The 27,607-nt window shown below is 38.7% G+C and overlaps 2 protein-coding genes across 2 annotated transcripts in view; one reads left to right on the top strand and one right to left on the bottom strand.

Moving 5' to 3' along the window:
• LOC110174759 (potassium channel subfamily T member 1-like) overlaps positions 1-24,621 on the top strand; it is a 57,258-nt gene extending 32,637 nt beyond the window's left edge. The window contains exons 4-34 of the mRNA XM_055161546.1: positions 416-512; positions 1,342-1,407; positions 1,510-1,558; positions 1,722-1,781; positions 2,338-2,412; positions 2,500-2,583; positions 4,017-4,111; positions 4,714-4,894; positions 5,256-5,420; positions 10,230-10,366; positions 11,235-11,298; positions 11,586-11,694; positions 11,767-11,875; positions 13,115-13,264; positions 13,337-13,572; positions 14,156-14,369; positions 15,530-15,635; positions 15,743-15,915; positions 16,971-17,042; positions 17,120-17,254; positions 17,787-17,898; positions 17,978-18,079; positions 18,282-18,365; positions 18,442-18,570; positions 18,839-18,859; positions 19,263-19,560; positions 20,349-20,411; positions 20,630-20,680; positions 21,647-21,658; positions 22,056-22,140; positions 22,780-24,621. Of these exons, the coding sequence (XP_055017521.1) occupies positions 416-512; positions 1,342-1,407; positions 1,510-1,558; positions 1,722-1,781; positions 2,338-2,412; positions 2,500-2,583; positions 4,017-4,111; positions 4,714-4,894; positions 5,256-5,420; positions 10,230-10,366; positions 11,235-11,298; positions 11,586-11,694; positions 11,767-11,875; positions 13,115-13,264; positions 13,337-13,572; positions 14,156-14,369; positions 15,530-15,635; positions 15,743-15,915; positions 16,971-17,042; positions 17,120-17,254; positions 17,787-17,898; positions 17,978-18,079; positions 18,282-18,365; positions 18,442-18,570; positions 18,839-18,859; positions 19,263-19,560; positions 20,349-20,411; positions 20,630-20,680; positions 21,647-21,658; positions 22,056-22,140; positions 22,780-22,903 (3,458 nt within the window). The 3' untranslated portion in view covers positions 22,904-24,621. The remainder of the gene's footprint in view (positions 1-415; positions 513-1,341; positions 1,408-1,509; positions 1,559-1,721; positions 1,782-2,337; positions 2,413-2,499; positions 2,584-4,016; positions 4,112-4,713; positions 4,895-5,255; positions 5,421-10,229; positions 10,367-11,234; positions 11,299-11,585; positions 11,695-11,766; positions 11,876-13,114; positions 13,265-13,336; positions 13,573-14,155; positions 14,370-15,529; positions 15,636-15,742; positions 15,916-16,970; positions 17,043-17,119; positions 17,255-17,786; positions 17,899-17,977; positions 18,080-18,281; positions 18,366-18,441; positions 18,571-18,838; positions 18,860-19,262; positions 19,561-20,348; positions 20,412-20,629; positions 20,681-21,646; positions 21,659-22,055; positions 22,141-22,779) is intronic.
• Positions 24,622-25,097: 476 nt separating this feature from the next.
• LOC129411355 (uncharacterized) lies at positions 25,098-27,074 on the bottom strand. The gene is made up of 2 exons (XM_055162029.1): positions 26,881-27,074; positions 25,098-26,407 (listed from the first exon to the last, which is right to left on the bottom strand). Exon 2 carries the CDS (start codon positions 26,273-26,275, stop codon positions 25,175-25,177), a length of 1,101 nt encoding a protein of 366 aa, XP_055018004.1. The 5' UTR covers positions 26,276-26,407; positions 26,881-27,074; the 3' UTR covers positions 25,098-25,174.
• Positions 27,075-27,607: the final 533 nt, after the last annotated feature.

Genomic DNA, 27,607 nt, shown 5'->3' with positions numbered 1-27,607 from the left:
ATGACCAAATAAATATTTAAGTTAAATGTTACATCCAATTCAGTTCATTTTTGTATTGCCCAAAATCTCAAACAGCAGTCACCTCACAGGACCTCACAAAATGGTTGATTAAACTGGCATAAATTCTTAGATAATCCAAGAATGAAAGAAACAGTCATCAGTCAATAAAAAATCAAGGAAGATGGAGATTTTATGTAATACTTATTCTACTCTGAAATACAAAAATAATAATAAAGACAAGATATAAATAAGATGAGCTTACCTAACAACAATAAAAGACGGATGGTGTAATAATGGGAACAAAAAGTGGTAAAATAAGAAGTACAGGGTAAATTTATACAACATATCAGCAAGTGGCTCATTCTGTGACACTGCTGACAGATTAAAATGCATTAATATTTGTATTGCTTCACAGGCTTGAGAATCCGTCTGTTCAACTTCTCACTGAAGATCCTCACCTGTGCCCTTTACATCCTGAGAGTCAGCCTGGACACTCCCAACAGCAACAACTGGTGAGAGGCAACTTACAACCACCAGTTAAAGATACATAGAAAACCTGATTTCGTTTTGCTAATTGTAATTTTGGATTAGAATAAAGAATAAAGAGTTTGCAGAAAAAAGGCTGCAAAGCTGATACTGAGCTGATTATGTTTACTTGACTTTAAGATATTAACTAAAGGTTCAATGTGACTTTTCTGATGTTTTTTGCAATTTTCTTTAGATTGTATTACTTTGCTTGGGATTAAAGTTCATGCATTTATTTGATGACATGTCTTAGTAATGCTGCAAAATACAAGATTGTTTAGGGTTTGTATATTTTTTTCTTTTTGGTCTGTTTCACCCCTAATGTAGTATACACAATACCCAAATATCAGGGTACTATATTATCAGAATATATTTTTCTTGCAATATTTTCAAAAAGTATTTGCAGAATCAAAAAATGCCCAGTGTGCTGTCTTATCTGCTTATTATTGCAGTTATTGCTACTTTGATGTTACTCAGTACTCTAGTAGTAGTTTCAACAAGTACATTTTAATCTTACTTGTATTTGGAGTTCTATGTTTCAAATGTAATTAAGTATTATTATTTTAAAGTAATGTTGCTCTTACTTACAAATGCATACACATTTTGTTTTTTGAATCCTAAGAAAAACTACAAATAGTCCCAGGCTAAAAACACAGTATTGATTTAAGTGTTGTAGTCCATTCACAAGTTGTATTTGTTCTTGATGACAACAGACCAAATGTCCTACTCGGCACAGTTCCACTCACACATTTGCAGACAGTCTCATGCTGTTTTTGTTGTTTCTGTTTTGTCCCTTGTTCCTGTGCTTTTCCGCAGTTCCAATTGTCTGAACAGTTGGAACAGTAGCTCCACTAATTGCACAGAGACACAAGAAATCAACTGGTATGTTAAAATACTTTGTACTAGAAGATTTTGGTCATTTTTGTTTGTTATAGTTGCAATGAAAAGTGTGCTTGTTTGACTGTGCTGTTTTGCATTTTGCAGGCAGTTGATATTCTGGGTCAACCGAAAGACGCCTGTATGGGCGATACAGGTGAGAGAACTCTGCAGACATTGTGCACATGAATAATATCTTATTTAAACATATTTGTGAAGAAAATGTCAGTCCAAATAAAATGGTAATCTATAAGATAAGAGCAGTGCTGCTCAGGGTCCTCTTCAGTCAAGGTTGATTATGCAATGTACTTTCTCCTCAGGTGACAGTGGCCTTAATCAGCTTTTTGGAGACCATGCTAATCACATATCTTAGCTATAAGGTAAATGAAAACTACTGATTCACATTCACAAATATAGTTATTCACAATTTATTTATTTATTTTATTTATTTGTAAAATAGCATTATTTTTTTATGGCACTATGTTGAAGTATTAATAAAGAAAATAGTTATAAACTGCAACTCAAGAAAGTTAAAAGTGAAGCCTTTTTGTTTACACAACATCATCAACTTTGCACAAACTACAGCTACAGCTGGATAATTATGTTGCCTTTTCAGAGCTGTTCAAAGGGCACTCATGTGTAACACATCCTGCCTTTTAAAAAATCCAATGCAATTTGAGCAATTATGATTGAAAAAAGAGTACACTAATGTGGTTTCATTAGTTCATTATTTAGATGACTATAAAAATATAATTAAGGACCGCAGTGTTTTATGAACACAAACTCATTTCGATAGCACTCCATTTCTCTCTCTGAATTAGTTGGACAGTGCAACAGCAATAACAAACTAACTGCAAATATAATAAAAACATTTATTTTAATAATTCAGTCAATTAAATTTATTCACTCATGATTCATGTTATGTCTCTTCTTTAGGGAAACATCTGGGAACAGATCTTTCAGGTGTCCTTCATATTGGAGATGATTAATACTGTACCATTTATAATCACAGTAAGGACATCGTATTATAATTGTTTTATTTTCTTTTATTACTACTGTAGATTCTGTGTGCTAACCATTTACTGCATTATTTTTCAGATATTTTGGCCTCCATTAAGACATATATTTGTTCCTGTTTTTCTAAACTGTTGGCTTGCCAAAGGAGCCCTGGAGAATATGATTGTATGTATCATAAACACAGTGCTGCAGTGCATTATTATTCTTCGGTAGATGTCCTTGTTGTTTTATTTTGAGGAGTACACATTGTGGTCCTGTAATACTTGAGGAAAATCAGTGAGGATAATACCATCCCTTATCAGACTAAACCTACATGGACCTCTTAAATTTCTTGTGTAAAATGTCTAAAAAGCTGCAGGTCCCATGTAACTGAAATGATGTAGTGCTTCACAGTGATACAGACACAGAGACACATGACAGACTGTAGTTGCACAGATGGTACAGACTCAGGCCAGAGCTCAGGGAGAGGAAGTGAGAGCAGTGAGGAGAGGTGGGCATGGGAAGAGCACAGTGACATGGGGCAACTGCAAATTAGGCTTCTGCTGCACATCAAATAGGACAGATAAAATGTACAAATAATCTATTACCACAATCATTACCACTGTTATAGATGTAATTTTACATCTTGATTAATCTCATAGTGGAGAAATGTAAATTTAAAGGTGACCTATGTAAGTTCTCTGGTGGAGCGTTTGTCACCTACTTGTCTCGTGAAAATGTTATTGCTTTGCCTAGAATGTTCCACAATATGGCAAAATACTATACTTTTGTAGAGATGCCTGCTTGTCTCCATGGAAATAGGTGATAAGTTTTATGGTATTTTGCGGAACATTTCAGGTAAAACAGCAACATCTCCATGGGCCCTCCACCGTAAAGGTTTTATTTTATGCAAAAATTGACTTTTGTGAGATAAAGATGTGATATTATACTGTCATCTGCCCAAAAACATACTGTACCCTACAGTTGTATTTTGTTTCATTCACCCATTATTAGTCTGTCTACATCTCCAAAGCTCAGCATGCTCTGTACCACCTTTTGATGTCATGCAGTGATGGTTTTCAAATTAACAGCTACCTTAAAGCTTTTGTTCAGCAGAGATGGGCAATTCCAGAGCAGAAATCATGCAAATGATTTTAGTGAAGTTGTATGGAGTTTAAAAACACAGTGGAGCACTTTCTGTATTACCATTTTACATCACAAGGTGGAAGTGTTTTCTGTCTGAGAGAAGCGTTAAACATGTGTGAATGAAACAAAACACAATTCCAGGTATGTTTGTGATGAGGAAACAACATCATAACATAGATCAGATAATAGTGTAATATAGGCTCTTTGGTTTCTAATAAACCACTGACAGATAGAAAACATAAGAAATGTGAAAACAGATTAAAAGAATTATATAGTAACTACAAATTCCAATAACAGAAGAATATCATTAGAACATGAGAGCAGATAGAATATGTAAACATTAAAAAAAGACATTTGAAATATAGGAGCCCACAAATAACCACCAAGTGATAATAACAGATAATATAAAATGATATATAGTTATTCTGGCTATGTTCTGCTAATATAATGATCCACAGCTTCTTCATTTGCAGAATGACTTCCACCGTGCCATCCAGAGGACCCACTCGGCCATGTTTAACCAAGTGTTCATCCTCATCTGCACCTTACTCTGTCTGGTTTTCACCGGGTGAGTCTAATTTCATCAAACTGATCTCATTTCAAATTTGTTTTCTGTGGGTCTGTGTTACACGGTTTTAATGGATTTATATTGTCTGGGGCACAACAATTTCCTGTTTAGAAAAATAATAAACAAGGAATTGTTCTATCCATGGGTTTCAGAGTGCTAAAAATAAATGAACAGTTGCCATGACAATTAACAATTCATAACAAAAGTCCTCAAAATGGCACCTATTATTAACAGGAAATTGAAACCCATAACACTAGCTTTTGTGTCAGTTTGTAGTGCTTAAGAAAGGGTTGAATTCATCTTACAATTTAACAAAATCTTCTGGACTGTGGTGCGCTCCCTGCCAGTTTTCCCCTTTTCCCCCTCTCCTTTCAGTCCATTGATTAAATCACAGTTTTCTTATCAATAAAACACAAATTAATTAACACTACCAGTGGAGTGAAGAAGACACCAAAATCAATAGTGTGTCTTGAAATACCGGGGAAAGTCTAAATTGTATTGACTGTAGTGCTTTTAATCTGGGATGAATTGCATGTGAGGTCCACTTCACTGTTCAAAATTATTACAGTTGTAAATGTTATGGAAATGTTGCTTTGTTGCAGAGCTTGTGGGATCCAACACTTAGAAAGAGCCGGGAAGAACCTTAACCTTTTTGACTCCTTTTACTTCTGCATTGTTACCTTCTCAACTGTGGGCTACGGAGACGTCACACCTCAGATCTGGCCTTCAAAGCTGCTGGTGGTAATCCTCATCTGCGTTGCTCTGGTGGTGCTCCCACTACAGGTAAAAATGCTAATACTACAAAAAGGAAACATACTAGAAATGTATTTTACAGTATTTCTTAATCCCACTTCTTTTTGAGCAGACACTTTAGTTTAAAGACATTGCGTATATGTAATACATTCAAAGATGTATTATTGTTTTGTTTTTCTGTTAGTTTTTTTTCTCTATCCTTTCTTAGACAAGTATGAAAAATTATCCTAGATCAGTGCTCAAAAGAAACAAATCATCATCATCATTGTTTTTGTTTCAGTAGCATAAAGTAGTTTCAGTATTATGATTTATCACAGTATATTTATGTCGCGATATATCGTCTTTCAAAATGTGTTATTGTGACAGGCCTTGTCTTTGAAACTGTGTGTAGTTTGAGGAGCTGGCTTACTTGTGGATGGAGAGCCAGAAATTGGGAGGGAACTACAGCCGCCATCGAGCCCAGACTGAGAAACATGTGGTCCTGTGTGTCAGCTCTCTGAAAATCGACCTCCTGATGGATTTCCTCAATGAATTCTACGCTCATCCAAGACTACAGGTATAGTGCAGAAAGGTTACAACACTAGTTTTATCAAGAAACACATTCAGTTACAGTAGCCACTTGGTCCAGCTTGGTTGTATGTATCCATCATATTACACCAAAATGATTAGATATTGGAATTCTGCTCACCAAGATTTATTCTGACTAGTTTTAGCAAAATTTCCTGTCCACACATATTTTTGTTAAAGGTCTTGTGTCCAACTTCTTCTTGATAATGCACTTTTCGTATGGTGTAGTTGCAGCTATTCGTAAATTTTATTAAACAAAATTATACAATTTATGCATTTAACTTTCATTTTATTGAATGGTAATTATAAATTATGTAACTTATTTAATTGGGAATTGGAAAAAGGGCCTTCAGTATATAGTCCGGTTCCTTATATACTTTTGTGGGAATTTTTTGGGGATTTGCTAACCTATATATTTTTGGAAAGGTTATAGTATATGGAGTCAGAAAATCAATATTTGCATTTGCCCACATGTCTTTATGGCGACCATATTGAATAAAAAAAAAAAATGGCCGCCAAAAAACTCTTTTTTTGAATATCTCAGCCTCTGAATAAGTTGAAATGTTGATTTTAAACCCACTGCTCAAACGTGCTAGTTACAAAGCTGTAAGACCTACCCACATTAACCCTTAGATGCATAAGTTGGTCAAAAATGACTCGGTTTGGTTGTTTTCTTGCAATTTCATTGTGATCTTTGCATGTAATACTCCATGTTCCTCCCAAAAACATGTTTTTTTAATTATCCTGTTGAAATACTTCAACAATATGGGCAAAACAAACTATAAACATCACATGCAGTTGGTCAGACAACTCAAAGAGTTTAAAAGTAGCTAACATTAAATGTGTATATTGAATGTCAAACACATTTAGACACAATATGATTATGCAACCTATTTATTAGACATTTTCTATACATCATCATTATCATCATCACTTTCATACAACCATAGACTGTATATATGAGTGGACAGATCTAACGCTGTAGCCACCATGTGCCAAACAGGAAGTTCTCCAGGAGGCTCTTCCAGCTCCTTCTGACTCTGGCTCTGACTTACGTTAGGATCTTGTGGCTCCTGTCTCTGTACCTGCTGCTGTGAACTTCGACATTTTGGTCTTAAAATGTTTATATGAACCCGCTCTACATGATCCTGAATTAGTTTTTTTTTTTTTTTTTTGCTAGTTTGTCCGTCAAAAAAATCCTATTCATAATATAGTGTCTGGCTCCAGATTTGCTCCTATAACAGTGAACATCTCAAGCTTCATTTGAGCAGCGCTGAACTCTGTGGGTTACACTCACTTAGTCCACTTCTTTTATACAGTCTATGCAACAACACGGCTTGGGAATCATCATCATTCTGGCACTGGCTGCTGCACTGACACATGTCGGTACAGGCTAAATCTTTAGTTTCTGGTGTGCAGTTCTACAGTCAACTTTGTATTTGGCTGTGGTGAACCGTGGACCTGGACCCTGGGCCTTCACTAGGACCAATTTCTGGCCATCATGACATGAATTATTTAAAGAAAACTAAATGAAGTAAATCGCACATGCACTTATTTCATATATTTGTTTAATAAACATTACTGTTCAACAAGATGGACAGATCCACGGCCGTCCCATTGGCTCCGAGCTCTGCCGGCTCCGAGCTCTGGCCTGGCCATGGGCTCCGAGCTCCAGTTCCTGGGTCGTCCAAATAGGGGTGTCCTGCTCATTTTTTGACGCTGTGATCTTGCTTATATTTGCTATCACAGGGTATTCGCAAAGGCCCTGAAGATGTTGTGATATGATCCGACCATATATATACACCCATAGTGTTCAGCGCCGCTCAAATGAGGCTCATGATGTTCACGGTTACAGGAGTGAATATGGAGCCAGGCTTTATATTATTCCATTCCATTCCATTTCTTCCACTTATCCGGGGCCGAGTCGCGGGGGCAGCAGTCCCCTCTTCACACACACTTCCTCCAACTCCTCCAGGCGGATCCCGAGGTGTTCCCAAGCCAGCCGAGAGACATAGACATAGGGAAGACCCAGTGTGTCCTGGGTCTTCCCCAGGGCCTCCTCCCGGTGGAACATGCCCGGAACACCTCTCCAGGGAGGTGTCCAGGAGGCATCCGGAACAGATGCCTGAGCCACCTCATCTGGCTCCTCTCAACATGGAGGAGCAGCGGTTCTACTCCGAGCTCCTCCTGTGTGACTGAGCTCCTCACCCTATCTCTAAGGGAGCGCCCAGACACCCTGCGAAGGAAACTCATTTTGAGCGCTTGTATCCACGATCTCTTCCTTTTGGTCATTACCCAGAGCTCATGACCATAGGTGAACATAGATTGACTGGTAAATCGAGAGCTTTGCCTTTCGACTCAGCTTGCCCTTCATCACAACGGTCCGATACAGCGACCGCATCACTGGCGACACTGCACCGATCCACCTGTCAATCTCATGCTCCATCCTCCCCTCACTTGTGAACAAGTCCCCGAAATACTTGAACTCCTCCACTTGAGGCAGGGACTCTCCACCCACCCGGAGACGACAAGACGCCTTTTTCCGGTCGAGAACCACGACCTCAGATTTGGAAGAGCTGATCCTCATCCCAGTCGCTTCACACACGAGTCAAATCGCCCCAGTGCTGCAGGTCCTAGTTTGATGAAGCCAACAGGACAACATCGTCTGCCAACAGCAGAGATGATCCTGTGGTCCCCAAACCGGACCCCCTCCGGCCCCTGACTGCGCCTAGAAATTCTGTCCATAAATACAATGAACAGAACTGGTGACAAAGGGAAGCCCTGGGGAGTCCAACATGCACTGGGAACAGGTCTGACTTACTGCCGGCAATGAACACAGCTCCTGCTCCGGTCGTACAGGGACCGGACAGTCCTTAGCAAAGGGCCCCGAACCCCAGACTCCCAGAGCACCCCCCACAGGACACCACGAGGGACACGGTCGAATGCCTTCTCCAGATCCACAAAACACATGTGAACTGTTTGGGCAAACTCCCATGAACCCTCGAGCACCCGATGGAGAGTGTGGAGCTGGTCCAGTGTTCCACGACCGGGACGAAAACCACAGTCGGATTCTCCTCTCCAGTCCCTGGCATAGACCGGGGAGGCTGAGGAGTGTGATTCCCCTGTAGTTGGAACACACCCTCCGGTCCCCCTTCTTATACAGAGGGACCAACACTCCAGTCTGCCAGTCCGGAGGTACTGTCCCCGACCGCCACGCGATGTTGAAGAAGCGTGTCAGCCAAGACCCACAACATCCAGAGACTTGAAATACTCAGGACGGATCTCATCCGCCCACGGGCTTTATATTATGAATAGGATTTTTATGACAGACAAAATAGCAAAAAAATAAAAAATTAAAAATCATTCACAGCAGCAGGTACAGAGAGAGGAGCCACAAGGTCCTAGTGTAAGTCAGAGCCAGAGTCAGAAGGAGCTGGAAGAGCCTCCTGGAGAACTTCCTGTTTGGCACATGGTGGCTACAGCGTTAGATCTGTCCACTCATATATACAGTCTATGGTTGTATGAAAGTGATGATGTATAGAAAATGTCTAATAAATAGGTTGCATAATCATATTGTGTCTAAATGTGTTTGTTGACATCCAACATACACATTTTATGTTTGCTACTTTTAAACTCTTTGAGTTGTCTGAGCAACTGCATGTGATGTTTCTAGTTTGTTTTACCCATATTGTTGAAGTATTTCAACAGGATAATTAAAAAAACATGTTTTTGGAGGAACATGGAGTATTACATGCAAATATCACAATGAAATTGCAAGAAAACAACCAAACCGGGTCATTTTTGACCAACTTATGCATCTAAGGGTTAATGTGGGTAGGTCTTACAGCTTTGTAACTAGCACCATTTGATTCCCTGACCCTGAAAATATGGGTTTAGCAGTTAAAATCAACATTTCAACTTATTCAGAGTCTGAGATATTCAAAAAAAGAGTTTTTTGGTGGCCATTTTTTTCAAAATCCAATATGGCCGCCATAAAGACCTCTGGGCAAATGCAAACATTGATTTTCTGACTCCATATACTATAACCTTGCCAAAAATATATAGGTTAGCAAATCCCCAAAAACTTCCCACTAAGGTCAAAAAATGACAATAAGGAACCGGACTAATAGCTGAACATGCTGGCACACGCGAAAGCAGACGAGGGCACATAAGGAGCACAGTCTCATGTACCACTTTGACCAATCAGAGTGAGAGTACAACTGAAGGATTTTGAGCTGAGAAGAAACTTTTTTGAAAGCTGTACGTGTCCTGTCAGCTTAACACGAGCAGTTAGTGATTGCACTTTAATGGGAAAAATCCTTCTGAGCAGGAGGGATCGTTTTGCTGAAGTACCACGAGTGGCCACTAAGCCAACTTGAGACAACTCTTAAGTTAGCAATATCCTATGCGGTTTTAATAGATCCATGATCCAGATCAGCCTATGGCCGATAAACTCTGCTGATATGTTGGGCCAGTTTGGATTATTTCTGCCAAATTATGTCATTTAAATTTACTACAAACTCATCCACAGGCTTTTTTTTTTTTTTTTTTTTGAGAGAGAGAGCAGTGTAATCATGTTTTGTGCAAGTTACATTTTCACACTGAAGTGTTCAAATAAAGGTTTATGTGTACTCTTTAGGCTGCTAGTCGGCCAAAATTAGTATCATTCTGTGCTGGAAATTTAATCCCAATAGCCAATATGCTAAAAGGATCCTTGGTCTCTAGTGCCAAAACCTGTTCACAACCATTAAAATGTATTGTCTTGTTATTTTAATGTCATTATAAATATATTTTATAGGACTATTATGTGGTGATCTTATGTCCAACGGAGATTGACATCCAAGTGCGGCGAATACTGCAAATCCCACTGTGGTCGCAGAGAGTCATCTACCTGCAAGGATCTGCACTGAAGGACCAGGATCTGATGAGAGCAAAGTGTGTGGCTCAGGCATTTGTTTCTCTCTTACCCATGAGCAAGAGTATCTCACTTACTTTGTACTCCCTTATTAAAGAAGCACACCTCTTTAAGTGATGTTTATGTTAATCCAATTTGGGATCGCAGCCAGGAGTCTTAAAATGTGAATGTGAGTAGCCTTGCCAAGTAAGACAGTGCTTCAAGAGTAAAGACGACTACTTGTTCACATCCAATTAGCTAGACTGACAGTGTAAAACGATTATCCCATGAATTAAAGCACCTACACCACACTGACAATAATGTGGCCATTAAAGATCCTTCTATAAGAGCTACATAGATAACTCAACCTTAATCTCTTTGTTTAACTGTGATAGTTTAGATCACAAATGCATGGTAGGTTTCCCATTGGAAGTTAATTTGGTTGATTCAAACATGTTTGACTAATCCTGTATTGTTTTACCCTTGAGTGTCTCACTTCTTTGTAGTTAGTTGCAATTATTTGGGAAAATTTTGAGTTATGAGTTTAAAAAGTTCCAAGGCCATTTTTCAAAAATGCCACTATGAAGCGACAGGATCTCTCAGCTCGGCAAAGATAAATGGGATCAATAACAAGAAGTCAAAGTCATTAAAATTACTAAGCCATTCCTAAGTACCAGAAAAAGCATAATATGTCTTCCTCTTCAGTGGTAATATTAAGTAATTTGAATTATTTCCACAATGTAGAGTATAGAGTCTATAAAGAATGGCACTATACTTTTGAATTGTACTTTTCCCTCTCAAAAAGTTTTGTGCTATAATTTATCACACTCAAATGAATCCTGTTGTCTTTTATAGCGTATTGTTATTACCTGCATGACACCTTATGGTCTCTCTTTGTTTTTCTTTCAGAATGGATGACGCAGAGGCCTGTTTTATACTCAGCAGCAGGAACGAGAAAGACCGCAACGCAGCCGTGAGTCTCTTTCTTAGGCCTGTGGTGTAAAACGTCAGGGTGCTGTAAACTCTGCATGTTTCCACTATCAGCATCCATAATGATTTCACTGGAGCAATTTCCGTTCACACTCTACCTCCTTTACAAATTAGCTCTGAGACTTGGAGATAGAGAGATGTTGCTTTGATTTTATTGAAACCATTTCAGAGGAGGGAGGATTTGCAAGCCCTTATAGTCAAGCATCATAAAATTCTGATTGCTTTACATAGAAAAGAGTTAAGTTGTTTCATTTGTTTGATTATTTACAGGATCATCAGACAATTTTGAGAGCCTGGGCAGCCAAAGATTTTGCACCAAACTGCCCACTCTATGTTCAAATCCTCAAACCAGAAAACAAGTTTCATGTCAAGTTCGCAGGTAAAGCAAAAAACTATATAAAATAGTAGTATTAAATCAGCTGTTGTTTTGAACTAATGCTTTGTGGTACAGATCATGTTGTTTGTGAAGAGGAGTTCAAATATGCCATGTTGGCCTTGAACTGTGTATGTCCAGCCACCTCTACTCTAGTGACTCTGCTGGTTCACACATCCAGAGGACAGTAAGTAAACACTTCAGGCTGTATGACTCAGGTTATTAATACTATTACAACTACAAGCACTGAAGATTACAAAATGAAGGAATATTAAGTTTGCAAACAAAATTATCAGAAATTATGTTTTGAAGGTTTGCAAATGTTACTTTTGTGCAAATAATAACTATAAAAAAGCTGTGAAAAGAGCATGTACAAAGGAATATTTACATTTTCACATTTGGGAATCTACAGGCACATTTGAGCAAATTTTTGGTAAATTATAAAAAATAAAATCACTAATAGCTAGCACTACTCCAAGAACTTGTGCAGATGTAAATGCTATAACTGGTCATGTTACAACTTCAGAGTTAAAGGTGCATCCATGCAGCTGTTATTGTTTTACCTCAAATGTTCTACAGAATGACATGAAATGAATGAAGAAGAGCAAATGGCAGACCCTCCATATGAAAAGTTCACAGTGCACCTTTAGGTTTTGATTCATGTGGTGTATGGATCCATAGCCAATAGCTCCTGTACTCTTCTGAGCCAAGTCAATCAAACTTTGAGATTGCTATCGGAAAGATTGTCCATATCCTTCTTTTCATAGACAGCTTGTTGTTTAGTTTAGTAGACCGTCACTGCTGCAAGGACCTGTCATTGCCCAGTCAATTAACTGTACACTTTCTCTTGTTGGGTCATAAATCTCTCCCATCTTGTGTTCAAGGTGATCTCGATTTCTCCACTGGGGCACTGTAGAAACACATTAGAATTTCCATTATAGCAAGGCAGGCTGCCTCAGGGTCACATAAATACAGTGGATGGCAATTTCTGTACTTAATTTAAATACTATCACATGTATTTAAAGTGTGTAAATCTCTTGTATGGTTCTGTTATAAGATTGGTTAAGTTGCTGGTAAGCCAAAAGAAATATGGCCCTAAATTTGATTTGATTCAGTCATGCAAATCTAATCACATGGTGCATTAACATTTGAAGTAAGACTGCTATATGAGCTGTTAAATTCATGCTAGAATCATAAGCATTTCAGAAAATATTTGCTGAAATTCTATGGTTATCATGATTTATGTATACTATGACACTAAGACAGGGTATTGTTTGCGCTATACGATTTAATACTTAGTATTTAGTATTAAAAATAGCAGTCTTTTTAGGTTGTTTTCGCTGGAGTAATTCAAATAGTAATTACAGATAGATAGCACTAGTCAGTAAAGTGCCTTAATAGAACATGATATCATCTTCGCTTGCAGAGAAGGGCAGATGTCTCCGGAGCAGTGGCAAAGAACATACGGGCGTTGCTCTGGAAACGAGGTCTACCACATCGTTCTGGGCGACAGTAAATTTTTTGGGGAGTATGATGGAAAGAGCTTCACCTACGCATCCTTCCATGCACATAAAAAGTGAGTGAGCTTTACTGCCCGCCTTGCCTCACAGGGATTAAAGCTTATCCGTTTCTTTCTTCTGGTCTCAAGGTATGGCGTGTGTCTGATTGGGGTCAAAAGGGAGGATAACAAGAGTATCATGTTAAATCCTGGCCCTCGTCATATCATGGCTGCCACTGACACCTGCTACTACATCAACATCACAAAGGAGGAGAACTCAGCATTTATTTTCAAACAAGAAGAAAAGCACAACAAGGGTCTGCCCGGGACCGGGATCTACGATGCCCCCTCCAGGCTGCCAGTGCACAGCATCATTGCCAGCATGGGTGAGACACAGTTACATTGTTTAGTTAAAGGATTATATCTAATACTTTGACTGCATTCAATGTTTGCCATTGTACGAGATGCACCTATAGTCAGAATATTAGCTGCTTTGGTGAATGCCTTGAATGCTTTCACTGACTGTAATGCATGATTTGAAAACATGCTTTTTCTTTACTTTCTTGGCTGACTTTACTGTATTGTGCTTTTTCTTTGACCTGTGAAAGTTGATCAGGCCACTTCATATGGTAAGTTTGGTGCATGACACGTCACTTTTTAATAGTTTTCTTTTCTTAATCACAGCTTTTAAATTTGAACACAAGCCAAATATCTGGTAGATATTTGCATAATGTTTTGCATGCCGTTGCTTGTAGCTACACAAATGTTATGATAAATATTAAGGCAGAGCAGTCATTAGTCTTGAAGAATAAGATTTTTTACAATGATAAAATGACAAAGAATACAAGTGAATAATTTCTGTTGTTTATTCATGCAAATACTCCTGCATACAATTTCTGTTAGACTGACAACAAGCTGGTTTCTAATTTACATAAACTCATTCCCATTGTGTTCTTGTGGTATTTCCAGGAACTGTAGCTATAGATCTGCAAAATCCAGACCCACCAGAGGACAAAGGCAGGCTGACGTTACCCACAGAAAATGGTGCTGGGAGTCGAAGGCCGAGCATTGCACCAGTCTTAGAAATCGCTGACTCTTCTGCTGTTCTACCCTGCGACCTCCTCAGTGACCAATCAGAGGACGAGACCAACCAATCAGATGAGGAGGGCTCCGTGGGATCAGAGTAGGTTGAATTTGAATTGAATAATGTTTAGACCTCCATGTCTATTAATAATGTCATGACCTTATTGCAAATGTATTGATTGCACATGCATGAAATCCACGTCATTACATGTTAATTAGGTTGAACTGTCAAGATATAATCATCAAACAAATTGTCTGGTTTTGTCCAGTCTCCTCCTTGGTCTTCAGTGGATCGATTTTATCTGCAATAATAGAGGCCATGCTGTCTACATTAGTAAGACATACAATGCAGTCTGTATATGATTGATCCTCAATACCCCACTGTCTTTCTTGTCTCTGTGGTAAGAGGGCAGGAGATGGATAGCTTTGAAATAGTTATGTAATTGGTGTCGTGAGGCTCTAAGGAGGTGGTGCTCTGGCAGTGATTAATGTGTGTAAACGTGACAGACAGGTCAGCACTTTCCTCTCAGGTGAAGCAGCTAAACAGTGGCATGCATAGCTCTGCATACCTTTGACATGGGTCTGTTAGCAGGTCAGATGCTGCTGTTCACATTTTATTCCACCTTTTCTGCCTCTGAGCTGTTCTATCAGTGATTTACAAAAGGTTGCTAGCTTGAGCCGTCGACTGTTCTTTAGCTCTGGGCTTGTTGTATATTTCTTCTTGTGTAGTTCTTATCAAGCAATGGTCGGTGGGGATGCAGGGAGGCAACTGCAGTAAAGGCAGTGGAGACATCAAATACAAGCCCCACAGTGCCACCATGTGGTAGAAAGCTGTCATACCTGCTTTAAGTATTCAGTATAATTTTATGGCTGACCTGCAGGGCACCATGAAAGTGATTAGAGTAATGACTGCTGGCACACTGTGACTCATTTAATGAGACCTAAATCAATGGAAATGTCATAAAGCAAAAAATACAAATTATTGATTCATTTCAGGTTTGTCATAATTTATAGCATTTCTATTTAACCACTGGATGAACCCAGACTGACTGGAGCCACATTCAGTTGTCTTAAGCTGGTCATAGAAATTAATAATTTGCCTTAACATTGGCAATAATTTATTACTATTTATAATGAATAATAATACTGTAATAGATAGATAGCTTTGTAAATTCTGGATAAAAACTGAAGGCTGAATTTATGTGGCTGTTTCGCAAAGTTGTAATCAAATTTACATTTGTGACTTTGTTTTTGTTGCAGTTTTGTAAAGGGCTACCCTCCAAATTCTCCGTATATTGGCAGCTCCCCAACTCTGTGTCACCTCCTGCCACAAAAGGCTCCATTCTGTTGCCTCTGTCTAAACAGGGTTAGTCCACGATAAAATGTTATCTTCTTGTAATTTAAAGCTATTGGTCTTCATACTGCTTTGGGGTTTTAAACATTGTGCTTACTTCTGGATTTGTGCCCACACAGAGCTGTCCACACTATACTTTTGTGGATGCGAAGGCATACGGCTTCAAGAATAAGCTGATAATAGTTTCTGCAGAAACGGCAGGGAATGGACTCTACAACTTTATTGTACCACTGAGAGCTTATTATCGACCAAGGAAGGAGCTCAACCCCATAGTGTTGCTGCTCGACAACGAGTAAGTCCACTAACCCTGGGGCCTGTTTGTTCTCACTACTGTCACGGCACTTACTGAGGAGCAAATATATAGACTGTAAACAAGTGTGCAGTACTTTTGATGAGGATAGAGTCCTTTGAGTCTTTATTTACCAGGATCAGTGCAAAAATAGAGAATCTATCTATTACAGAACCAGATAAAGAGATGGCATAGTCTTTATTAAGAAGTAATTATCTAAATTAAATACAAGTAGTACCTTCACGGAGTAAAACACGATACATAAGTCATATATTTTGTTGTTTGTAATGGGTTTATGTAAAATCCCTCAGTTGTGCAGGTAGAATCCATGGCAAAGGAAAAATTCAATTTGTCAGCTGGACAAAAGTGTTTTGGTCGAATATGTTTCTTCGAACTGAAGAAGCAGCTTGTATGAGCTGCGAAAAATATTCAACCAAAAAACTTTTGTCCACTTGACAAATTGAATTTCTCCTTTGCCTTTGTAATGGGGTGTATATGTATACATTGTGCACACATTGTGCAATGTGTAAGTTTGCGTAACTTTTCTGGTAGAGGGTCCATCAAATGCTAGTCTACATGATTTTTTTTTTTTTTTTCATCTGGAATGCTTCACACTATGGCATGAAACCTTTCTATCTTCAGAGAGAGTAGAAGGTTTTATACAGATCTGACCTGATCTGTGGAGAAGCAAACTTGCTCACAGTCAGAATGCCTGTTTTTCCATGTACTTTTGAGCTATAAACCCACCTGTAATTGAATAAATGTCAGGTAGAGTTGTTTAATGTCATGGATCATGGAACATTCCAGGGAAAGCAATGGCATATCCATAGAAACAAGCAGGTAATGGACCCCCAACCAAAAAGTTACATAGTGTGCCTTTAAATTAAAAGGAAAGTTTCCTCTCTCTCTCAGCTGTTCTTTTATAATACATTTTAAAATAAATCATTATTATTATAAACCTTTTTTTAACACCCCCTCTGTGTGTCTGCTGCCGTGAAAAATGTTGCATTATTCAAGACTGGATTCCAGAATAAGAAAAACTGTTTCTATTTCTGCAGACCCGAGCACCACTTCTTAGAGGCCATTTGCTGCTTCCCGATGGTTTACTTCATGGCAGGCACAATTGACAAGTACAAGCTCCTGACAATATGTTCTCATCTGATGTTTTATGTAAACTTTTAAACACTGGTTTTGTTTCCTGGCTCAGCTTGGACAATCTGCTGCAGTGTGGAATAATCTATGCGGACAACCTGGTGGTAGTGGACAAGGAGAGCACCATGTGTGCGGAGGAGGACTACATGGCCGATGCCAAAACCATCGTCAATGTCCAGACTATGTTTAGGTACTACCTTAGAATCCTCAGATATTAAAACCTTGCTGAATTTTCAAATCTATGTACTAAAATGGACTTACCATTTTGACTGCATATCTTATCTAGACATCAGTATATGGAATATGATGTAAATTTGTAAACTGCTGAAACTATTGTCATTGATGCTGTAATTATACATGTCAGTCTATTTTTTTTTTTACACAACATAATATTAAAATTTGTTGTTATTTTTTCCCACTAAAATCAAGGTCATTGTGTTGTCAGCACTATTGGGAAGTAACTGAATACATGTACTGAGAATAGGTATTCTGAATACTAATTTTGAGTAACTGTACAGTTACTCTTTTATTTGGTCGTATTCAAAATACAGTTGTTTTCCTAAAATCAAAGGAATACATGAATACATGGTACTTGATTTCACAATTTAGGCTTCAAAGTGCACAGAATCCATTAGCAGAACAGAACACTGCTCTTACGGTGTGTACTTGTGTATTCGTCCCATCACTAGTGTTCAGTGGTCATGTTTGCCCTCCTCTTTCAGACTGTTCCCCAGCCTCAGCATCATCACTGAACTCACCCATCCCTCCAACATGAGGTTTATGCAGTTCAGGGCGAAAGACTGCTACTCTCTGGCACTGTCCCGACTGGAGAAGGTGGGCTGGGTGCTCACAGCAGTTACTTATTGTGCATATACTGGTGCTTTTATATAGAAGTATTTTTTTCTTCTTCCAGATTGAAAGAGATAAGGGCTCAAACCTGGCCTTCATGTTCCGCCTGCCTTTTGCTGCTGGAAGAGTCTTCAGTATCAGCATGTTAGACACTCTCCTTTATCAGGTGGGGAAGCAAAGTATTAGGGCAAAAATGAATAAATATAATATTTGGTTCATATTTGTGTAAATTCTTAATCTGTGAGTTATATATTGAATATAATTATGATTTTTATGAAGTACTCAATTACTCACATTTTAAATACACTGATATATGTTATATGATATATATTTTGTACAGCTAACAGTTATATATTTTCTGTTGACAGTCATTTGTGAAGGATTACATGATTGCAATTGCAAGGCTTCTTCTTGGTCTGGACACCACACCTGGCTCCGGTTACCTCTGTGTTGTAAGAAGTCCTTAAAATAATTTTATTTAAGCACATATATATGTGTACAGCTCGTGAGCTCTGTCTCTCCTCTCAGATGAAGATCACTGAAGAGGATCTGTGGATCAGGACTTATGGGAGACTTTTCCAGAAGCTCTGCTCCTCAAGCGCTGAGATCCCCATCGGGATCTACCGCACAGAGTCTCATGAATTCTCCACCACAGAGGTACACCTTCACATTTATCATTTTAAGTTTTAGTTTTCCTTGTTTATGTTAGTTATGCTGTGGATTTGTTCTTCTGCTTTTGTAGTCCTATTTTTCAGATCAGTTATAATAAATGTATTATGAGAGTCTTTGTTTTTGCTTGCATGTTGAACTTCCTATGGTTTGAGGCATTGTGTGTTTGTCAGTTGCCTTTGCAAGATTTTGTTTCCTCTGGTGCTGCTTTTTTCAGTGATTTTGTTTATGTGTCTGAATGTTTGTGCATTTCCAGGGTAAGGACAGCTATGCACAGGTGAGGGATTATTTTCCATTTTTAAAGCTTTGTATATGTGCAGCTGTTTTTGTTAAAGGCTCATGCCTTTTACACCATGCAGTGTGTAACATATAAGCAGCTATTTGCTAAAATAAACAAACAAACAAACAAACAAACAAATATATATATATATATCACCCATGCGTTATAAGATTCACTTTAATGGGTGTGGAGCAGTTCAGACTAATTCTAATTACATTTTTAGTATTAATTAATATATTATGTATAATATATATATATATATTAATAAAATGTATTAATATACATTTAGTAATTAATATATTGTCAGTGGTGACTGGCATAGACCTTGAGTTATCCAGGAGTAGTTTTACTTGAAATGTGTGTGTTTTTATGTCTTAACTAAGCTGCCTCTTGTTTCCAGTCTCAGATGTCTATTAATGTGGAGCAAGGCCAAGAGCAACGTGAGCATGGCGAGACCTGGAAGGAGAAGACCGCACATCGCAACTCCAACACGAGTGACCAATCAGAGCACCCACTGCTGAGGAAGAAGAGCATGCAGTGGGCCAGGAGGCTGAGCAGGAAGACCGCCAAACCAGCGAGCAGAGCCGAGCGCTTCTCCCAACAGAGGCACAACCTGTACCGGCGCTCTGAGAGGCAGGAGCTGTCTGAGCTCGTCAAGAACCGCATGAAGCACCTTGGTCTGCCCACAGTGGGATACGGTCAGTACACCATCACAGGCACGGAGCTAGGCAATATGCAACTCATTTACCTGTCAAAAAGTTCATACTTAATTCGTAATAATTGGCATAAAGACATAGAATCATAAAACTAGGTAGATACAATGTAAATAGATTTTAAATATGCATGTATGTACTCCTAAAAATGTAAAATTTTCTAACCATATTTACTTTGCAGTGTTTTAACAGCTGGACTACATATTCTGCTTGTTTACTGTTTATTTATGGAAAGACATAAATAACTTAAATAAGGCATCAGGTCTTATTTAACATTATGGGTTAAATGGATCTTGTCTTCATTGTTTGTTATGTGGATTAGAATAGATTTTTTTTTTAACACTGACCCTTGTTTGTCATCATGTCCATTGCTCAGCCTTATGGCATCACTCACTTCACTAATAAGCCCGTAGTTCACGATGCACCATGCATGACAACATCACCACATCTGTCATATTTGTTGCATGATCTAAGCCTGCTTTTCCTCTTCCCCTACTGCTCTCACAATCATTTGTCTTTGAGCTTTCTCACCCCAGTAGAATCATAAGAGAGTTGCATGTGAGCCTACATATCAGTCTGAATGATGACTCTTGTAAGAAGATTTGGTCGTGATTGTGCCTCATGTGCATATTTAGATGCATGGCAACGCTCTCACCTCCTTCACAGTTCTTTTAGAAGTGCCAAATGCATTTGTTGGCTGCCTGATTTATTTCCTTTTTCTGTTTCCCTCCCTTTTCTCTCCTCTCTTCTGTCTTCCCTCTTCTGGCTTGTAGAAGATGTTTCTAATCTCACTGCGAGCGATGTCATGAATCGAGTAAATCTAGGATATTTGCAAGGTAATTTGTGTGTCATTTCTACCCCTTTACAATATATGCCTAGTTATGTCTTCTAGAGAAAGGATCTGTCCTTTTCTCAGCATCCTCTAGACTTAAATACATGCAAGCACTTTTCTGTACCTCTAGAAGCAATGGTGATTGTGTATGTTTTATTTACATAGGTATTGAATTAATGCATAAAGCAGGCTATTAAGTTAACAGTGACTTGCGTTGCTCAGAGTTGCAGGACATTTCAGAGCATCCATATACAGAGGGGACCAAGCCGTCAGGTTAGCAGGCTGATCACAGTGCCACTATGTGCATGTGTGTGTGTGTGTCTGAATGAGGAGAGAGGCTCACACTTGCTCCATATTTCTCTGGTCGTTTCTGCACTGTGTTTTATGTAATGTCCGAATGATGGAGACCTGCAGAGCTGTATGGCTTCACGGGTGGAGCAGAACACATCCTGTTTGTAGATGGAAGTTTAAGCATTTAAGTTTATAATATTTTTGCATGTGATCTACTGATCTTCTACTAATGTAATACAACAGTAGTACAGTTAAAAAAACAGTATGTCATTTTGTAACATGTAAGACTTTTCATTTTAATTTTAATACACAGAACATTTTTTCAGAGGTCTTTACTTTATGTTCGGTGTACTTTATGTTAATTTCAGCACCACACATTGCTTATGTCTGATAACAAGCAAACATTTTCTCTTTATTTTTCTTATTAACAAAAAAGCTAACAATTTTATTTTGTGTTAGCTTGTGTTTTTACATGTAAAACGTCATCTTCTTTAATGTAGCAGCAGCTCAGTAGTTTAGTTTAGTTTAGTTAATTAGTGTTAGTGTCCATCAGTGCATGGACTTCTTCCGATCTTACACTCGCATGTGTTGTGCTCCACTGCGTTTGGTTGGACTCTGCGTTTGGTCCATTCTGATCGATGCTGGAGCATGTGCCGTGTGTCGGCCTGTGTCAGGGGTCATTCTCGAGGGGCCTGAATGTCGTCTGTCGGCATGGCAACCTCTCGCCTGTTCAGCCTGTGGGGGGCGCTGTGTGGAATGTGCAGGAGACTGGGAATGCCATGGGTTTGTGGCGTAACGCGGACGCTGTGTGCATGTGGCTCGTGATGTCGCTGCGCATGGGCTGCTGGTGCGCTCAGCGAGCAGCATGGGCCTCCCCTGTTCACTAAGTGCCCTGTTCTATCAGTAACGGTTAGCTCTCTCTCTTCCACCCCTCCTGGCTTTGTAAAGGGCCAAAAGCAGGTGGGTTGTCATGGAGATACGGGCCCACCATTACCTTGACACGCAAGTAGACTCGGCTGCCAATGAGCTACCACACAACATGCACATAACACAACCGGGAAACTGAATGTACAGCAATGGGCAAGCAAGCTTGTAGCACTTAGGTCTACTAAAACTTTTTCTAGAATTTTTGTTTACAGATTTATCGATGTTTTAATTCATTCAATTATTGTCAGCAAAATGTTTTATATAAATTTCATCCAACTCACCTGGGGTTTTCTGTCCAGTTGTTACTGAGGGCATGGTGACATTGCAGTGGTTTAACAGCTCAGTTCGGGCTTCATATGTATTGATGTATTGATGTATTGATGTGAAACAAGGACTAGAGCAGCTCTTTACATTTCCTGTGTCTTCACAGATGAGCTGAATGACCATCAAAACACACTCTCCTACGTCCTGATAAACCCGCCACCAGACACCATGCTGGAGCTCAATGATATTGTGTAAGTAACTAGTTTACAAGTGAGGTGGGTGATACATTGTTCTCAAATTATGATCAAAATTCGTTATTTTGAAGGTATGCGAAATTACCATCTTAAGGTGCACTATTTAACTTTTCGTTTGGGGGGTTCATCGCCTTCTTGTTTCTATGGAAATGTCATTGCACTGCTAGGAATGTTCCACAGTATGACTTTAAACAGATTGACCTTTATAGCTCAAAATACATAGAAAAACAGGCATTCTGACTGTGAGCTGGGTTGCCACTCCACAGATCTGAGTTGTACCTTGGTCTGGTTTGATTTCCATGATGATAGAAAGGTTTAATGCCATACTGTGAAACATTGTTTAAATGCAAGTTACATAATGCACCTTTTAAGTATATGGTCCACACAAAAATAGAAAAACTGGAATTACTTGATTAACTTTTTTTACCAAGACATTTACTGGCAAGACATAAGCTTAACTTTGTCATCTACAGGGTTTTTTAACACAAATTTGACCTAATTTCCATATAATTTATCCTTTATAGAAAATAAAAGCTTTAATTTTCATCAGTATTATCCAGCTCTCCTCCACACCACACAACCTGCTTTTCTCATATGTTGTATAAGACTAATGCATTATTATTATTATCTTCTCAGGTACATCATACGACCGGACCCTCTCGCTCACATGCCTGAGGACTCCCAGGTGGGACAGCCGCGAGCGCCAACAAGGCATCAGCAGGACTTAAGCACAGAGACCAGGGACGAGACGCACCTCTGAGACCCCACTCCACCCCCCTGCCTTGTTTGACTGTTAACGTCTGACTCCAGGGAGTGAACTGCTCAAAGTGAATGTGCATTACTCGTATCTCACTCCGGACAGTGAAGACAAACCACTGAGCTGCTACAGGAGGAAGCATGGAGAGTGCCTCGTCATCCTCACCTCATCTTGTGTACTTGCACCTCACCATCTCGGACAGGGAGAATAAAGGTGTTGACGATTTTAGACTGAAATTAAAGCTTTTTTTTTATGTTTCTTACCTTCTGAGTAAGTTTAAGTACCCTGCTCACTTTGTATGAATCACGTTGGCAAGGAACTGGGTAAATGCTTAGAATGTAAAGTTGTTAAAGCATTTCTAAAGATGGATCTGTACATTTTTAAGTAACGAAATCAGACAGGATTTCATTTTCTTTAAGAGCACAAACTTTACAGCAGTCTTCTGGGAACACACACTGTAGTGGCACTTTATCAGCCATAAACACAGCATTGTTCTATTCTTTTCTATATCTTGTAAAATAATGATTTCTCTATTTTATGTGCCATGTTTCATAAGCTAATTGCTTTTATTTATGTTTGTATTGGTTTTGTGTGAAGAGATTATGAAGGGCAACAAACAGTTAATCTGTATTTTATCAACAATATTGTGGCCAGTAAGTACAATAAATGTGAATGAAAACACAAAAGATCAATGTTAATATAGTTTAAGGCCCATGTTGCATTAGTGTACCACATTTAATTTCTCTTTGACATTGTATTCATATTTAAATGGTGCAATGCTTTGTTTGTGGGTTTTGATGTTATTCTTAGTTAACAGTGAAATATTGGTCACATGTTATGTTTATCTTGTTATGACTAAATTAGATAACGGTGTTATTTTGATCTGCAGAAATGCGGTTTCACTAGTAGCAGTATAATTTTGCACAAAGATCATCACTTATGTTTTGTACTTAAGCTGTAAATGAAGCGCTCTCCTCAAATTGTATTGGCCGCACTTGGGTTTATTACAGTGTGACTTTGTGCTCTATTTATCATTATTTATTATTCCATCATTGTATTTGGTTGGATCTTTGTACATATGGAGCAGAGTTCATCCTGTTTTTTTTGTTTTTGAAAGGACTTGAAATATTTTGCACTAAGCTCTGTGGAATGAGCTTTATAGCATGACCCTTTAATCTGAATCCACACATAGATAACAGTATTCAATCAATGTGAACAGTCACATGTTTGTACTTGCAAATTTTGATGTCAGTTTGAAGTTGTTTCAAAGGACAGATTAAGCTTCATGATTTATATTTATCAAGTGTTTTTTGTTGAATTGGTTTGCCCTAAAACAGTTCTTGTACAAGAGACAGTTCTTAAACAGAGTCAGGAGAGATGGAGTGTAGATGACCAAAAGAAGGAAAAGTTCCATTTGATGATCCATTAACTGGTCTTCCAGTCTTTGTGGTCCACAGCTCCACTCCTAAGGCCTATACTTCAGAACCACTAGGGCATGTTACACTAAAAGCATGTTTTAATATTCTGCTTGTCTGAAAGGATCATTTGAACATTGAAGACATCTCTCATGATGTCATGCAGTTAAAGAAACCAATAGTTGGTCAAATGCCTGTAATAAAAACATTCTTTGATACTGTGTATTTATATGAATGGAACATGCATGTCTAGGTGTCATACCTACGTTTACCTTCATTTTCTGTTTTTTGAATCATTGTCTAAAAAGTGGCTGATCCATTTTGTACTATTTCTAATGAGAAGTACTTCTCAGCATACAAAAGATGAACAAATAAATGCTGCATGCAGCCAGATCAAATCAGTGCACAGATTATTTTATTCATCTCTTTTTCTGTATTTTACAAGTATAATAGTTAATGCATCAAACAAAAGTGAGTTTTCATTTACTGTTACCATTTTGTTGAGGTGAATGCTTTAAATTTGTAAACTAAACATAAGATTAGTATAAAATAAATGAGTATTTGATCATAGATTGTGAATATTCATCTAGTGTAGTGCTATGGTATTACGATGTTATTAATATTCAATCATCCATCTACAAACATATCACAGTTATAATCTAAGGTTAGTGCCATCTAGTAGACAGAATTACACTAGATTAATTATGGTCCAAATCGTTTGAGAGAAGGAACACTTTGAAGTCATATCACTTTTTTTTTTTTCCCCCTCTCGTCCACACCTACTTCAGCCTCATATATCAGATCAACCAACACTACTCAACACTTATCATCTTTTACTTAATGGCCTAATCCTTTGACTTTACCACCTGGGGCTCTGCTGTTCTGGGGTCTGCTTGTTCATGTGGATCTGTCTCCACCTGTCCCTGGTCCAACGGCCGCGGTTCTGCACCACCTCATGCAGAAGATCCACAAACACATACTTGCCCCCACCATCAGAGGGCACATTTGAGACGCTCCTTCTGCTTTCTCCCTTCTGCTTGCTGCCCCTACCACTATTGTACGCCCCATTAGAGCTGTTGGCATTTACCTTCTGTGAATTTAGAGCTTTTGGATTGATTTTATGGTCTTTGATTGGTGTCTCTACATTTACAAAAGATGTTTTAAAGGTTAAATCATTTCTGTCACTAACTATGGAACTGCTGGTTGCATCACTCAATGCGTTTGTTTCTTCCAAATCCTTCATTATTTGTGTTTTAACCTCTTTGTAGTAACTTTGGTTTTCTGCATAACTTCCTAGTGTTTCAGTATCATTCTCATCATAGTTATTGGATAAAATCCCCAGATTATCTAAATTACTTGAAACTTTAAACTCAACCTGCGCCCAAGCAGTTACCACATTGTCTGTGCCCTTCTTCTCCTTTTCTCTTTTGCATCTCTCTTGCCATTGCACTGCTGTTGGGGGCCAGGTGGATATTCTGTGCATACCCCTTTCTAATTTTGCCAATGCACTTTTCATATCCACATTATTTGGTTGGGTTGGATGTGACCCTATACTTAGATAAGGGACATTTTCACAGTTAACAGGTGTAGTTTCATTTTGTAGATTTCTAACACTTGATGGGGCGCTGTTATCTTTGCCTATTTCTATCATAATATCACCACTTTCCTCTTCCTCTACTCCTTTATTCTCTCCATTCTCCAATAAAGCTGGGTCTCCATCACAATCACCAGGGACAGCAAACGGAGATGTGAAAAGAATTGCATTAGCAGACTTAGCTCGGGCTTCAGACAGTGATACTGGTGAGGGCGTCTCTATGTCCCAGCGCATATGACCTGTGATGTGTGTTTTCTGATGGTCCTTCTCCTTAGAGACTTGTTCAACCTGATCCTTTGGTGCCACTGTTTTCTTGTTGCGTTTTCTTCTGTAGAGCACAGCCAACACAATGACGAGGAGCAGCATGACACACAGCACCACTGCACACAGAGAGATGGAGAGCAGTATTCAAACAACACAAATTTAATATCAGAGAACTAAACTTACCAATGACTGTGATGAGCATGGGTACAATATTTGTAGTATATGGAGGATGAACTAGGAAAGAGAGAGAAATTAAAAGGTAATAAAAATCTAGTGATAGCTTATACAATATAAGAACAGTTAAAATGAATAAACCTACTTATCACTTGCAAAGCCCTGGGCTTATAGACTTGGTTAAAAAGGAAGAAATGTTTTCTGTCTCTTGTTTAGCTACATTTCTAATCTCTTGAAGAGGCTCATTTGAAGTCAAATTACTATTTGATTGCCTCAGAGTGCCACCAAATGAAGTCATATTAAGGATTTAAATGTGAATTCAATTGCATTACAAAGGTGTTAAGAAATTAGACAAATAATTTCTGACTCTGAGAGCCATGCATAGATGAATAGATAAAAGTTAATACAAGAGAACTGTTCTCTCATCTCTCAATCCCTCATCGCAAGGCTTACTTACACAGTTAAGGATTGCAAAATATGAAGTATGAACTGGTATTAAGTCTAATCTAATAAGTAACAAGGTATCAGCATACAACCAGGTCGGTCTGTGGTTCTCGGGTTAAAAGTTGTTTCTATGTTCGTTGCTGAGCTTGACACATTCAGAGCTGGAGAGGTGGTTGAAGTTGCACCTAAAGGGGAAATGAAGGGGAAGTGCTAAATATGAAGACAATTCACTCATGCTGTAAGAATTTTGACAAAAAAACTTTACTTGCTGGCAGTGGACCTGGTGAAGGTGATGATGATGAGTTGCATTTTGATACGTTCCACACAGGGTGCCCTCTCAAAGATGGAGGACTGGCACATGTAACATTATCAGGGTGCAGCAACAAAGATCTGTTTTTTAAGTCTAGGAACACAATAAAAAATAGCATTGCTGTTCATTAAATATTGAAATTAACATTTGAATACAATGTTGCTTGATCACATGACTTACCCATAATGAATTCAAACAAGTTCTTAGCATCACATGAGCATTGCCACTGGTTTCCGTGGAGTCTCATGTTGATCGAGTGCATTGGGCTGAACATTTTTGAGGTCAGTTGTAGTAGATTATTGTCAGAGAGGTCAAGGAGAGACAGAGCTCCCAGGTTACTGAAAGTGTGTGGTTGAATAGTGTTTATTTGGTTCTTCCTCAGGTCCAGTTTGTTCAGGTTGGTAAATCCGTCCAGCATGGTCCCACTCAAGACACTGATCTGATTTTCTGACATGCGGAGTTCTGTCAGGGTAGCAGGCCTCTCCAGCCATTTGTGGCTGATGCTT

The sequence above is a fragment of the Boleophthalmus pectinirostris genome, unplaced genomic scaffold (genome assembly GCF_026225935.1).
Source record: "Boleophthalmus pectinirostris isolate CB_2022bp ecotype Guang Dong unplaced genomic scaffold, ASM2622593v1 HiC_scaffold_4, whole genome shotgun sequence".
Classification (NCBI taxonomy): Eukaryota; Metazoa; Chordata; class Actinopteri; order Gobiiformes; family Gobiidae; genus Boleophthalmus; species Boleophthalmus pectinirostris.
This window is presented reverse-complemented; position numbering and strand designations above follow the sequence as displayed.